This window comes from Capra hircus, chromosome 1 (genome assembly GCF_001704415.2).
Source record: "Capra hircus breed San Clemente chromosome 1, ASM170441v1, whole genome shotgun sequence".
In the NCBI taxonomy this organism is placed as follows: Eukaryota; Metazoa; Chordata; class Mammalia; order Artiodactyla; family Bovidae; genus Capra; species Capra hircus.
Genome location: NC_030808.1, coordinates 115795281 through 115811384, shown reverse-complemented (window position 1 = coordinate 115811384; position 16104 = coordinate 115795281). Strand labels below are relative to the sequence as shown.

Genomic DNA, 16104 nt, shown 5'->3' with positions numbered 1-16104 from the left:
TATGGGATTTCCCAGGCAAGAATACTGGAGTGGATTGCCATTTCCTCTTCCAGGGGATATTCCTGATCCAGAGACTGAACCCCTATCTCCTGCATTTGCATGCAGATTCTTTACCACTGAGCCACCTGGGAAGCCTGTTTGGTAGGTTACATATATTTAAATGCATTTTTGACTTAAAACATTTTCAAATTACAATGAATTTACCAGGACATAACCTCATTGGAAATTGAGGAAGATCTAGCATTTCAGCCTACCAGGCTCCTCCATCCATGGAATTTTCCAGGCAAGAGTACTGGAGTGGGTTGCCATTTCCTTCTCCAGGAGATCTTCCCGACCCAGGGATTCAACCCGGGTCTCCTGCATTGTAGGCAGACACTTTACCATCTGAGCCACTAGGGAAGTCCATACTTAATGATATATATGTATATATCACATATGGATAGAATTTATTTTGTTGTTAGCTAGTTAGAACACATTAAGCTGCTTGGTGATGTGTTTACAAAAGAAAAATAGACACTGTGTTCTGAAAGTAGCTCCCCATACTGCAGTGTCAACAGAGCTTCCCACTGAAATTTCAACCATATAGGCCAAGCAAGTTAGCTTCCGGATAAAATGGTGTTCATGAATACCTTTGAAATTTCTTTTCTTTAGGCCTTTGATCAAATTGTTTTTCCTGTCTGACTAAATCTAAAAATTTTAAGCAACCATAATTTTTCACATTCAACAGGTTGAAATCAAACAGTGCACCCATCAGAAACTTTCTTCTTATTTTTCAGAACTAATCTGTCTTCTCTTTCTACCTGAGCAGCCATTCAAGGTCTTTTTTTGCTCTGCCTTTTATTAGAGTTTATTTATGTGAATGTCTATTTTTAACAATAGTCTGCAAAGGTTGGAAATTATATCACAAGCATCTTGCATTAACCATACCTCTAGCACTATGTGTTTTGTTTTTTTTCTTTCCTTTATTTTTGACCCTGCCACACAGCTTATGGAATATTTTTGGCACAAACATAATTGTAATTTTGTAGTGTGAATTTTAAATCATTATAACTAGGCTCAAACACATCTTCATTAATCAAAATAAGAACCATTACAATCAACACATTTTGCCAACAAGGAATAAGTTTCTCTATTCCTATGGCATTAAAATCTATGTTTCATGCTTCAACAAACACTTGGAAAGCATTTTTCTGCATCCTGCTGGTTGTGGAAGTGTTTTCTCTGCAAAAAGTTGTCAAGATGCTTGAAGAAGTGGTAGTCAGTTGGTGAGAGGTCAGGTGAAAATGCCAGTTGAAGCAAAATTCTATAGCCCAATTTGTTCAATTTTTGAAGTGTTGCTTGTGTGACACGTGGTCAGGCATTGTTGTGGAGGAGAAATGGGCTCTTTCTGTTGACCAGTATCGGCTGCCAGTGTTGCAGTTTTTGGTGCATCTCAATCAATTTGCTGAGCATACTTCTCAGCTGTAATGATTTCACCAGGATTTAGAAAACTATAGTAGACCAGATGGGCAGCAGGCCACCAAACAGTGACTATGACCATTTTTCGGTGCAAGCTTGGCTTGGGGAAGTGTTTTGGAACTTCTTCTCAGTCCAACTGTTGAGCTGGTCATTGATGATTGTCACATAAAATCCACTTTTCATTGCACATCACAATCCACTCAAGAAATGGTTCATTGTTGTTGTGCATAATAAAAGAAGACGGTACTTCAAAACCACGATTTTTTCTTTTTTGGTCAGTTCATGGGACACCTACTTATCAAGATTTCACCTTTCAATTTGTTTCCAATGCCAAATGAACATAGAATGATTGATGTTGAGTTCTTCAGCAATTGCCTGTGTATTTTTAGAGGATCAGCTTTGATTATTGCTCTCAGTTGGTTGTTGTCACCTTCCGATAACCAGCCACTATGCTCCTCAATTTCAAGGCTCTCATCTCCTTTGCAAAATTTCTTGAACCACCACTCCACTGTACACTTGTTAGCATTTACTGAGCCAAATGCGTTGTTGATGTTGTGAGTTGTCTTCACTGCCTTATGACCCATTCATTCTGAACTCGAATAAAAAAATTTTATTGAATTTCCTTTTTGTCTAGCATCATATCTTTAGTCTAAAATAAATATAAAATAAGCAGCACATAGTAAATCATTAGCAAAAAAGAAAGCATAAAGAGAGAAATGTGCCTTAAAATGATGTATAGTGTAACAAAATTTACTCAAGAATATATTCTAGTATCAAGTGGTAAAGTTCAACAGTGTAAAACTACAATTACTTTTTGCACTAACCTTATAGTTCCCCAATCAGGTATCATTTAGTTCAGTTCAGTTCAGTCGCTCAGTCGTATCCAACTCTTTGTGACCTCATGGACCGCAGCATGCCAGGCCTCCCTGTCCATTACTAACTCCTGGAGTTTACCCAAACGAATGTCCATTGAGTCGGTGATGCCATCCAACCATCTCATCCTCTGTTGTCCCCTTCTCCTCCAGCCTTCAATCTTTCCCAGCATCACACCTGTGGAAACTGCAGTGAAAGCGCAGAGTCCCAACTACTCACCTCACCAAACCTCTCCCGTAATGGGGACTATTACAGGTGTTACATTCAATAACTATTTTGCTACTACATTTCATGCATTAACATGTCACTTAACATTGGTAATGAGGGCATTATTATCTTTAAGCAAGTCAGTTATCTAATTCCAGCACGTGTTTTTTTGTTTGTTTGTTTTAATGAAACCACAACCGAATTTTTGGCATTTATTGTACACAGCCACCAACACTCCATTTTATGCAGTTTGCGGGCCTGGGTTCACAGGGCATGGGCTGGGACAGCAAGGCTCTTTTACTTCAGATCGTTGATGGTAATCTTCCCCTCATCCGTTTATGGGCCCGTCTCCAGGAGGCAGCAGGGAAAGCTAGATGTTTCCCTTTAAATACTTACTAGAGAAGACTTGGAGAATATGACAGCGGACAGCACGGATGAGAGGCAGACTGCTCAGACTGCTCTGGACTGAGGTCTAGGGCAGCTGTAAGAGGACGAGGACGGACACCACAGATGAGTTTCAGTGGCTGGTTTGAGATGCTGGTAGTTGCTACTAAACTAGGGTAAGAACAAAATATTTTCCAAACATTTTTCTAGAGAATCTGGAGTCTCATTCAGACATGCTAGAGTTGTGAAATTTTTCACCAGCACTTCTCTCTGAGGAGGTTCTGGAGGTCATGATGGACCAACTTCACCTCCTCTCCAGTCCTCAGCTGGATACCACGGTGTTGGCACAAGCTTACAACGGATGATTCCTTAGGATAGGCAGCCAGTCCAATGAGATGATCCTAGCAGCCTCAAGAGCATTCTTGCCTAGAACATCCACATGCCCACGCTCTGGGCCAGGCTGACCTCTCTTTAGAAGGATAGCAGCAGATCAGAAGCATTCAAATAACTCTCAAGAACAGAAGCCCCCAGTGTGAGAGTGCATGATTCATAGCTTCAAATAACAAGTAGTTGTATGAGCTTCCTTCCCATGTGTGAAGTGGGCACAGTATGGCCTTCATGAGAATACAAGAGCTCCCCAAGCTCGAGTGGGGAAGATGGGGAAACATGGTGTCATCCTGTTTAGTCAGGAACTCGCACTTTGACATGAACAGGTTCCCCACAGACATCTAGGCTCTTGAACCAAAGTCACATTCAGGAACAACTATATAAGAGCACAAGGCAGTCAGCTGTTCTTAAGAAAGGCCCTTCCCCCACTTTGCACAGTCTGGTCCTGGTAGGTGATTCCAGCACATGTCTTAAACATTCTTTTTTTTTTCTGAAAACTCCCTCTAAACTATATCCTTTGTCAATCATACTATAATAGCTTTGCTAACTTTACTACTTCGTGGTTTAATAAATCACCTGCACTTCCTGTTTCTGTTCCTTTGGCCTCTGGTGAGATTTCCTCTTTGTTTGGCCAAATTTTTCTTCCCCTGTCAATATTGTTATCAGAGTTCACCAATATTTGAAAACTCCTCCCCAGGTCTTATGTTCAGGCATCTAGTTTATTGACCTCTGTCAGAGTTCTCTGTATATGTCTATGAGGCATTGGTTATATTGTTTTATGACTCTGTATCCATTTCTCTCACATGACTTTTGAGCTTATATAGAGAACTTACCTTGTTTATCTTTGTACTCAAAGTAGAAAGTATAAAATCTGCCATATTGTAATACTTCAATAAATCTTTATCTTTTTTAAAAAATCTAAGGCCAACTATTGTGGCAAAGATTCTGCATCTATTCAGATTCACCTGTGACAGTGTGATGCAGGACCTTTAGGAACACACGTGCATCCTTCTAGGGTCATTAACAGTATTGGCATTTGATACCTGCAACCTCTATGTGTTTTTTCCCTTCACTCTTATTTTAGTGTCACTTTGCTGAGCTGTTGGGAATCAGTCATTTCATGGACATTGCAAGGTTCTTCATGAGCATTCAAGAAGTCCCACCTACATCTGATGAAAATGTCACTGTGATGGAGACAACTTTCAACAATGTTCCTGTCCGTATATATTTACCAAAACGGAAGTCAGAGACACTAAGAAGAGGCTTATTTTATATTCATGGTGGTGGTTGGCATATGGGAAGTGCTGGTATGAGCCTCTCGTTGAAAATTTTAGATTATCACCTAGCATACATTTTATTAAGATGCTGACTTTGACATATGTTAAACATCATAGATAACAGAATGCTTCAGCTGTCTGAAGTTTAATTCTTTGGAACTATGCTATTAATAGTTTAAAGGAATTATGTTAAATCTCTTTCTGGAAAGGAATAATCAATATCAAAAGCTGTAGCAGTTAACAGGTAAGAGGGGAAAGAATTTTATGAACTTAGAAATACAGCATTAAACTTGTTAATTGCAGAAATGATGGAACATTGTGATGAAAATCAAAATGAAGTGAGTTGAATAATAGATGAGAAATGAGGAAATGGAGACGGTGATGCCAGTTTTTCAGTAATCTCTGTTATGAAGGAAATGAGAAGGAAGGTGTTAGATGGAAAAGAAGCACAAAGTTGAAAAAGGGTATTTTATTTTTATTTTATATAGGACACATGTACATTTCAATTTATTTAGTGCATTTTTATATATAATACATGTTTATTATATATAATTTTACTTATAAAAACTTTTATATATGTATAAATATATTTTTTATTATATATATTTTGTATTTATCTATGGAAGGCCTTTGAATGTGGTTATAAGTGGAACATGAAGATGTTGAGGAAATGTGGAGAGGGGGAGGATGGGGTGAGATTTGTCTGACCTAGAGGAAGTAGGAGGGAATTGGACTCAGTAAAGAGAAGAATTGACAACTTTTTGTAGCAAATGTTAAGTAAAAGTTTAAAACTTGGTGTATATTTGACATTTTAAGAATAGTCAACACTCAACTTTGAAAACTGTCACAGAGCAATTCATACTCCTCCTTTCCCTTGATGGAACCTTTGCAACAACGTAGTATCCTGATATTTGCCCTTTAGCATTTTATGATTTCTTTCTCTTCCTATTTCTGACAAATTCGATTACATTTTCTTAAACTTTTCTTCTATGCAAAAGGGAGAATTTACCCAAGCTCAGTAGCAAACATGGGTGACCCATCCCCATCCTGTGTACATGGCCAAAAAAAAAAAAAAAAAAAAAAAGACCCAGAAAGCACATATTTTTGTCTGCCTTTCAGAAAATATGAATATATAAATCAGGTCTCAGCTCTCCCTACTTCCCCTTTACACTTTATCTTCCTCTGGCAGTTTTGATGGAGTCTAATACTATTTCCAGAGAGCACTTTCTATGCTCTTCTATTAAAACAACTAATATTTTGCAATATTCCTGTCTGTTTATACAGCTATCCTTCCCTGTACTTGTCTTCAGTAGACAGTGACTTCCCAAGTATCAGGGAGTTAATATTTCTGTATTAATTTTTTCAACACACAACAGCTGCTAAATGAAGGGAGCAGAGATTAATTTTGAAGAGAATGAAGTTGGTTTAATAAATTAAGTGTGAAAATGAGACATATGTAAAAGGATCACTGAATAGAGGAATTTATGTTCTGTAGCTATGATGAAATTTTAGAAATATTTTTCCTAGAACCTTTCATTGAGGAACAAGGTAGAGTAGTAAGCTTTCTGCTGAAGGGAACACCGTTCAGTTCATCTGTCACTCAGATTTTATTTTCATTTGTTTCAGCTTTCTTTGATATTGACTTTCTATCAAGACGGACAGCTGTTATGCTAGATGCTGTTGTCATTTCAACCAAGTAAGAACACTGTGGGATCATGTGGATTTTGATCAGATGCCTTATGCAGTCAGATGCTCACAGCAGTCTTGGTCATTCCTTATGTCAGGAGTGTTCAAATGAAGTTGAAAAGATGAGAATAGAAAAAGTGAGTTTGAGCATGACCAGAAAACAGTCAGATAGAAAAGAGTTTTATAGTTAGGTCAAGTAAGGATCAAAAAGAGCAAGTCAAGAAATTTTTATAATAAAATCTAACTATTGTATTTCATGGACAAAGGACCTCCAATGGACTTTTAGCCTAGTCTTAATCAGCAGGGCTTCAGAGTCAGAAAATGAGGTTCAAAACCTGGTGCTAGAATCGATTGGATGGCTGCCAGTTAAATATCATGTTAGATCTGTATTCTCATGTGTAAACTGAGAGTCATCATATTTTGTATATTATAGGGTTTTTTGAGGATTAACCAATAAGATATATTTAAAGAAATTAGTATATATTTCATGGGCTAATTCTTCATTAAAAGCAGTTAGTCACCAAGTAACATGTGGGAATTCAGACAAAATCTAGTTTCGAAAAGCATTCTAGGTTAATGACCAACAGTAGAAAAGAAACCCAATGGGAATGAATAGAAAAATGAAGAAGTTATGTAAAAAACAGTGACCCCTGCATGCCAACTTGATCATTAGATTAAGTTGGAATAGAATAATTCCTATGATTTGTTCATTATTTATTGGTTGCTAATAAAGTGTAATGACTACAAAGAAAATAACATTTTGGGAGAAGTTTAGTTTCGGGAAGTAATCACCAGAGTTTTCTTTTTTTCTTTTTAATCTACTCCAAGTTTGTCATTCAAGATTTTACTTATGTATAATGGCACTTGCAAAAACCTTCATGTCAAGCACAGTCATAAAGATGAAGTTTGTCTTTGAATTCATAATGACCTAAACCATGAGGTTGCTAAAGAAAAATATCACTTTTGATTTTTAGGTTAGAGCATGCACATTCATAACATTTTTTGATTAACAATAACTGACTTAAAGAACATTGTTATTCTGCCCACAGCTACCGACTAGCACCTGAACATCACTTTCCAAGCCAATTTGAAGATGTCTATAATGCACTAAAGTGGTTCTTAAACCAAGATGTTCTTGACAAGTACAGTGTAGATCCTGAAAGAATTGGTATCTCTGGAGAGAGTGCTGGAGGGAATTTAGCTGCAGCCGTGACTCAACAGGTATATTACTCACATTTATTTGATTTTTAAAAAAAATATCCTACACTTAATACATTTATTTCAAACATTGAAATACCAGTGAAGTTATGTTATTATTATATGAATCAGTTTAGTTCAGTCGCTCAGTGGTATCCAACTCTTTTTGACCTGATAGACTGCAGTATGCCTGGCTTCCCTGTCCATCACCAGCTCCTGGAGCTTACTCAAACTCATGTCCACCAAGTCGGTGATGCCATCCAACCATCTCATCCTCTATTGTCCCCTTCTTCTCTTGCCTTCAATCTTTCTCAGCATCAGGGTCTTTTCCAGTGAGTCAATTCTTTGCATCGGGTGGCCAAAGTATTGGAGTTTCAGCTTCAGCATCAGTCCTTCCAATGAACATTCAGGGCTGATTTCCTTCAGGATGGACTGGTTTGATCTCCCTTGCATGAAAAGTGTTGTTATCAGAATAATCTAATTGCCTATAGAGAAACATATTAGCCAGTTCACAGATAATATTTGCTTGCACAGGGAATTATAATTTTCATATATCAATATTAATTTTCAATCCCTGGTCAGGGAACAAAGATCCCACATGCCTCAAGGCAATTAAGCCTGCCCACCACAACCACTAAGCCTATGTGCCACAACTACTGAGCTTGTGCACAACAACTAGAGAGAAGCCTGTGAACTAAAGATTCTGCATGCTGCAATGAACTCTACATAACTAAAAATAAATAAATGTTTTTAAAAAGGAAAAGTGAACTAAGAAGAGGAGAGAATAGATTTTGTCTTTTAAGCTTAACTTTTTTATTATCCAAGAAGAAATAAATGTTACCATTTGAACTTTGATAGGTTGAAGTTAAGAATACTCTTTATAATTCTTAAAATAATCATTTAATGAATAAAAACAGGGCATAACTCATAAAGTAGTACAGAAAAAAATTATTCAATACAAAGTTCAATCAATCTGAAAGAAGTGAAAAACAGAGACGGAAAGGAGGATGCACAAAATAAGGTTGTAGTCTAAATGATTTGGTTTTAAGGCCAAGATTTCCAGACTAAAAACGTAATAAATAAGTAGAAAATTTGAAAATAAATGAATGGACAAAATATACCCTGAAATAATATCTAAATGAATGTTTAGGTAAGGAAAATGACATTATTACAGAAAAAGTTCAAATCACCTAGGAAATATACAGCTCTAAATCTGTGTGGAGTTAATAACTTGGCTGTAAATATGGGGTCACAAAGAATTGGACACAACTGAATGACTGAACACACATACACACACAAATATGAAGAAAACATCAACAAAATTATAAGGGAAAACAATGAAGTTCACAATCACAGAAGAAAATTTAAAAATACCTCTTCCAGTGATTAAGAGATTGAGAGGCAAAAAATAATTGTATAGAGGACTGGAATAGCAACCAGTGCATTTAACTCAGTGGACCTGTAAATAACAGGGAACAGGCAAGTGCTGCTGCTGCTGCTGCTGCTGCTAAGTTGCTTCAGTCGTGTCCGACTCTTTGCGACCCCATAGACGGCAGCCCACCAGGCTCCCCCGTCCCTGGGATTCTCCAGGCAAGAACACTGAAGTGGGTTGCCATTTCCTTCTCCAATGTGTGAAAGTGAAAAGTGAAAGGGAAGTCGCTCAGTCGTGTCCGATTCTGTGCGACCCCATAGACGGAAGCACACCAGGCTCTTCCATCCATGGGAGTTTCCAGGCAAGAGTACTGGAGTGGGGTGCCATTGCCTTCTCCGCAAGCAAGTACACATAATCATTTAAAAAAATTGACCAAGTACTGCCATAAGGCAAGTCTCGGAAAACAAAAAAAAAAAGAAAGTCACAGACTTTAAATCATATAACACTTGAACTCTTACCACAATGCAGTAATGGAGGATCAATACAAAAAGACAAATAACAAAATATTTTTCCTTGTATGGAAATTTAAAAACATATTAAGACCAATGGGCCACTATTTAAAATACTATATCTTTTATATGATCTCCAGGATAGTGTTTATAGGAAATTGTATTTCCTCAAAAGCATATATTAGCAAAGAAAGAAGGATGGAATAAACATTTGACTCAAAAAATCAAATTAAAAAATGGAAGGAAGATAGTAATAATGACAAGAACAGAAATTAGGATAATCAAAATGAGCTTATGGGAGATGTGAACAAAAAGCAAAAGGTGAACTGTTTAAAAGGACTAACACAATTTTTAAATCTCTTGCAAGATAATGATGAAAAATAAAAGTTAAGTTAAGTTAACTAATTAATGCCGAAACTGAGAGCAGGACAACGCTGCAGACCCTTCAATATGGAAAAGAATTATTCTTTGAAGGTTAAACATGTATTGTATCCTTGAAAGAATTTTGTTTGAAGAACTTTGGAATTAAAGTATTATAATATTTAAATTAAATGGACAAATTCTAAGAAAATATAACTTGCAAAACAGACACAACAGGAAATAAAAATCTGAGCCATTTAATAACCATTTTATTCCAGAAAAACAAAATACGTGCCTAAGAACATGAAAAGAGTATACACTCTTCAGTTATTTTCAAAAAGAATCTTGATCTTTATGACCAATCTGACAAGAACAATTTCAGGAAGGAAAACAATGGGCCAATTATATTCAGAAAACTAAGGTATTATTATCATGAATAAAATATTAGAAAAAATATATACATACCATGAACAAGCTGTTAATAATGCAAAGAAAAATATATTTTATAAAAATGAGTTTCAATACATTGAGAGATTAAGGAAGTAGAATCATATCTCATGTACAAAAAAGAATTTTTTAAAAGTCACAGTAACAATTATTGCTTACCGAGGAAGAGATGTGTGTGTGTACTCAATCACATCCGACTCCGCGATTTCATGGACTGTAGCCCACCAGGCTACTCTGTCCATGAAATTCTACAGGCAAGAATACTGAAGTGGGCTGCCATTTCCTATTTGAGAGGATCTTTTTGACCCAGGGGTCAAATCTGTGTCTCTTGCATCTCTTGCATTGCAGGCCAATTCTTTTACCACTCTGCTGGGAAGCCCTAACCAGTTTAACTGCGTTGACATGTATAACTAGTGTAATTTTAAAGAAATACACAAAATTGAATGTAATAAAATATAGGTTGATGGTTACTGGAGAGAAAGAAGGGTGTACAAGGGTATGGTGAATTCCCTGACCCTTAAACATATCTATTACATTTCACATTTCTGCCTTATATAGTTATATATATGTGTGTTATATTTAATAATAAAATTATAAAGTATAATTTTTTAAACAGAAATAGATTCACAGATGAAGAAAACAAACTTATGGTTACCAGGGGGAAGAAAAGGGAGGAATAAATTGGGAGATTGGGATTGGTATAGAATACTACATATGAGATAGATAACTAATGAGGACCTACTATATAGCACAGGGAATCCTACTTAATACTCTGTAATGGCCTATATGGGAAAAGAGTCTAAAAAAGAGTGGATATATATATATATCTGATTCACTTTGCTGTACAGCAGAAACTAAAACAATATTGTAAATCAACTATACTTTAAAAATTTAAGATAAAATATAGGTTTATTACTTTTTTAAATCTACAGGTCAAAGATTTTGGCTATCTGTAAAGTTTTAATTAATTGGTCAAATATAAAATATTTTTGTATGTCTTCTTCAGTTCAGTTCAGTTCAGTCACTCAATCGTGTCCAACTCTTTGCAACCCCATGAATCGCAGCACCCAGGCCTCCCTGTCCATCACCAACTCCCGGAGTTCACTCAAAGTCATGTCCATCAAGTCGGTAATGCCATCCAGCCATCTCATCCTCTGTCATCCCCTTCTCTTCCTGCCCCCAATCCCTCCCAGCATCAGAGTCTTTTCCAATGAATCAACTCTTTGCATGAGGTGGCCAAAGTATTGGAGTTTCAGCTTTAGCATCAGTCCTTCCAATGAACACCCAAGAATGATCTCCTTTAGGATGGACTGGTTGGATCTCCTTAACTCACTCTAAATCAGTCACCTGTGAGCTACCTATTTAATAATTGTGTGTGTTTAGTCACTCAGTTACGTCTAACTCTTTGTGATCCCATGGACTGTAGCCCGCCAGGCTCTCTCCATGGGATTTTCCAGGCAAGAATACTGGAGCAGGTTTCCATGTCCAACTCCAAAGGATATTCCTGACCCAGGGATGGAACCCACGTTCTCTTGTGTCTCCTACATTGGCAGGCAGATTCTTTACCACTGCACCACTTGGGAATCCATTTGATAATTACCATTCCTTTACCAATCTAAACAGCATTCTTCATACTGAAAGGTTGTTGTTGAATTATGACGCTGGGATTCTTGGCCCCCGGAGGAGAAGAATTTAATCCAGGGCCAGAGACAAGGCTTGATCGCTCAGAGCTTTTGTGTAATAAAGTTTTATTAAAGTATAAAGGACATAGAGAAAGCTTTTGACATAGGCATCAGAAGGGAGCAGAAAGAGTACCCCCCTGCTAGTCTTTAGCTGGATGTTACATAGTCACCAGCAGTCTGTTAATGAAAGAAAGGAATGTCTCAAAACTTAGAATGGCACCAGGCCCTTCACCCATAGGATGTATTTTGGGATAATCTTGGCTCCAAATGGTTCATCTTGGGCCATAAAAGGATTAACTTGAATCTTGAAGAAGGGCAGAGCACCATAAAAATAATGTTACTTACATAGATTAAAGGAACGATATCGGAGTATAACATACTGGTTTATCAAGTAGGTTCTGAGCCAAAAGGCGGAACCGACTTGAAGACAGAGTTTGGGGTAAATACATAGTACATTAGCATAGCTTAAGATAAACATTTCCATAAGAAAAAGGCAATGGTTAACTTTAAGTGAAACCAGGTGTCATGGCAACACAGAATTTTAAGAGAAACCTCCTTTCAAATTTGTATAGAGAAGGAAAAAAATATGGCTTGTTTGTTTTTTCCTGCCACTTAAGGGAGATAAAAATGTCTGACACTTACAGGCTATTTCTTCCATTTGGAGACCCCTGCCTGTTACCTTCTCAATACTAGGTACCAAGATAAATGGAATGTGGTAATTTTACCTGAAATAAAACACAGAACTAGTTATTTAAATTCAGAAATTATTTTTACATAAAATAATCTAGTAATGAACTTTTAAATATTTTATTCTACTAACTTGCTCTAATTCTTGTGATCTAAATGAAATAAACATTGTTGCCATTTGCTTTTGCAGGCCTCTGTGTGTGTGTGTGTGTGTGTGTGTGTACACTCACATATGCCTGTGTGTGTGTAAAATGTCATATTTATATCAAAGGAAAGAATGTCAGGGTCCTGTGCTCTCTTCAACTCTATATCAAGTTTTCAGAAATGAACTTTACTCTGGGCAGCACCAGAGTGTATATGGCTTCAATAATTACTGTTTATGACCTACACGAGTGGAGCTCAAATTTTTCCTTGCATCAGAATCACCCAAAAGATGACAAAACACACATTGCTGGTTCCTCCCAACTTAATTTAGTGAGTCTGGGCTAGGTTTAAGAATTTTCATTTCTAACAAATCCCTGGGTGATTTGAATACTAGGCATCTAGGGACCACACTTACAGAAGCTATTCTATGAGGCATCCTGGGCCATTTCAATGTGGGAACCATATAAATGTACATAGAAACATCTCCTAAAATGTAATGCTTAATGTTGTGTGTGTGCTTGCTGAATCGCTTCAGTTGTGTCTGGCTCTATGCAGCCTTATAGACTACAGCCTGAGAGGCTCCTCTGTCAATGGGATTTTCCAGGCAAGAATGCTGGTGTGGATTGCCATGCCCTCCTACAGGGGATCTTCCCACCCCAGAGCTCAAACCTGGGTCTCCTGAACTGCAGGCAGGTTCTTTACCATCTAAGCTATCAAGGAAGCCCCATGCTCAGTATTACTGGTTCCCAAATACTTTGGGTTATGCATCCTATTGATGGAAAAATTTTAGTACACCCCAAATGTATGCATATTAATTTATAGATACATTTGTCTTAATGCACTAATCTGAATATTTGAAACACTTAAACATTAAAATCAATTAGACTTTTATCCAGGATTTATTTATTTAGTGTCAGCATTGAATTAGAATTCCTAATGACATGATCTTCTCCTTAAATGTTACTGCCTGTTGATATCAGTTCAGTTCAGTCACTCAGTCTTGTCCAACTCTTTGTGACCCCATGGACTGCACCCACCAGGCTTCCCTGTCCATCACTAACTCCCAGAGCTTATTCAAACTCATGTCCATCGAGTCAGTGATGCCATCCAACCATCTCATCCTCTGTCATCCCCTTCTCCTCCTGCCTTCCTCTCCTCCCAGCATCAGGGTCTTTTCCAATGAGTCAGTTCTTTGCATCAGGTGGCCAAAGTATTGGAGTTTCAGTTTCAGCATCAGTCCTTCCAATGAATATTCAAGACTGATTTCATTTAGGATGGACTTATTGGAGCTCTTTGAAGTCCAAGGGATTCTGTTAATATAATAATATGTATATAAAATTTTTATTTAAAATATATCAGTTTCCTCTGATTGCCATTCTTAGCAATGTAAGAGTAGATATTTTGCTTTTAAATCACAGATTAGATGGTCTTTTTCCCCATCCATAAGAAAAGTATTGGGCTTCCTTGTTGGCTCAGATGGTATGACCTGCAATGCAAGAGACCTGGGTTCTATCACTGTTTATGTTCATAGTATTTAAGTAATACACCTAGTCTTAGATATAATTGAAAATTGGAATGTTCTTTGAGATATATTTCTTGTTTCTGATTATTTTTTGAGATTCTGAATTTAACTCATATCAGTAATTGCTTTTAAATTTAAAATACATTTTGAATGAAATTACTATTTGATCAACTTTAAATTATTTTCAGCTCATAGATGACCCAGATGTCAAGATCAAACTCAAGACCCAGTCTTTAATTTATCCTGCCCTTCAGTGTCTTGATCTGGATTTACCATCATATCGGGAAAACTCAAATCTTGGTCTGACCAAATCATTCGTGGCCAGATTGTGGAGTGGATACTTTACCACAGACAGATCACTTGAAAAAGCCATGTTCTTCAATCAACATGTACCAGTGGAATCAAGCCATCTGTTCAAATTTGTTAATTGGAGTTCTTTCCTCCCTGAGAAGTTCAGGAAAGGGCATTTTTATAAGAGTCCAACTTATGGTAATTCTAAGCTGGCTAAAAAGTATCCAGGGTTTCTAGATGTGAGGGCGGCTCCCTTGTTGGCTGATGACAACAGATTGCGTAATTTGCCCCTGACCTATGTCATCACCTGTCAATATGATATATTAAGAGATGATGGAATCATGTACGTCACCAGACTCCAGAATGTGGGAGTTAGGGTGACCCACAACCACATTGAGGATGGATTTCATGGAGCACTTGTTTATCGTGGGTTTAAAATTGGATACAGAATAGAAAAACAGTATATGAGTTGGTTAAGTGAAAATTTATAGTAAAATATCTGAACAGTGGTTCATAAAAATATACAAACCTCAGAGTAGGAAACAAATTAGTGAGAAAAGGTTGTGTTTGCATTGATATTTGATTATCTGTGACCTTTCTAATGTTCTCATAACCACTGTATTTTGTTTGTCTTTTTAACTCAGCAGATTCTTCTCTGTCCCTTATTATAAATGCTGTTTACTCATCTCTGTACCTTAACTAATATTTATATTCTATATTTTTTCTTGCTACTGTTAGTCATTTCTTATAACTCTAATTTATAGCCCTAGTTTTTTGTCTAATGGTATTACTATTTAGAAGAAAGTTTAAAGGAATACATCTGGTTTGTGAAATGCTAGAGCTTCAGTTGGCATGGATTTGGAGTCTTGAAATGCTGCCTTATAGGCAATCATATTTCCTTGCCAATTCTTTTTTCAGAGTGTTAGCCTCACTACAACATCATTTGTTTATCACTGCAAAATTCACTTCTTAATGCAAACTTCTTCATGTGCTCAGACACCAGAATCAGTGCCAATGATCTCATAGGCATTCTAGGAAAACAGTAGCTCTATTCTTTTGACAAATGAGGGGCATTCAAGTGGGAGGCAGTAACTCTACATGTAGCAGAGATGAGTGAAACCCAAGACATAGAGGAAATCACAAAACCAAACTGAAAATTTTGATCTCTGATAGTTCTTGTGTCTATATGGGGTTAGTAGAGTGACAAACAAAATCGCTAAGTTATTGGTCTGTCTTAGTCAATTTGGGCTGCTGTAACAATAGCTATAGAGTTGGTGGCTTATAAAACAATAGAAATTAATTGCTTACAGTTTTGGAGGTTCAGGGTGTCAATATGGTCAGATTCTGGTGAGAGCCCACTTCTGCACTGCAAACTGTGACTTCCATGACAGAGAACAAAGAGAGGGAGCATGCTTTTCTATGGCTCTTATAAGGGCACTCATTTCATTCATGAGGACTCCACTCTCATGAGCTCATCTAATCCTAATTACTTCTCAAAGTCTTCACTTCACTTCCTAATACCATCACAGAGAAGATAGGGTTTCAACATAAGAAACTTGGGGGACACATTCAGTCTATAGCATAGACTATAGTGAATAAACAGTAATGACCATATATTATG

The 16104-nt window shown here is 37.0% G+C and overlaps 1 protein-coding gene across 2 annotated transcripts in view; it reads left to right on the top strand.

Annotated features, from left to right (window-relative positions):
- LOC102189713 (arylacetamide deacetylase) overlaps positions 1 to 15579 on the top strand; it is a 34716-nt gene extending 19137 nt beyond the window's left edge. For both annotated transcript variants that reach the window (XM_018048912.1, XM_018048919.1), the window contains 4 exons: positions 4394 to 4616; positions 6213 to 6282; positions 7322 to 7493; positions 14381 to 15579. In XM_018048912.1, coding sequence (XP_017904401.1) covers positions 4394 to 4616; positions 6213 to 6282; positions 7322 to 7493; positions 14381 to 14974 — 1059 coding nt within the window. In that variant the 3' untranslated portion in view covers positions 14975 to 15579. The remainder of the gene's footprint in view (positions 1 to 4393; positions 4617 to 6212; positions 6283 to 7321; positions 7494 to 14380) is intronic.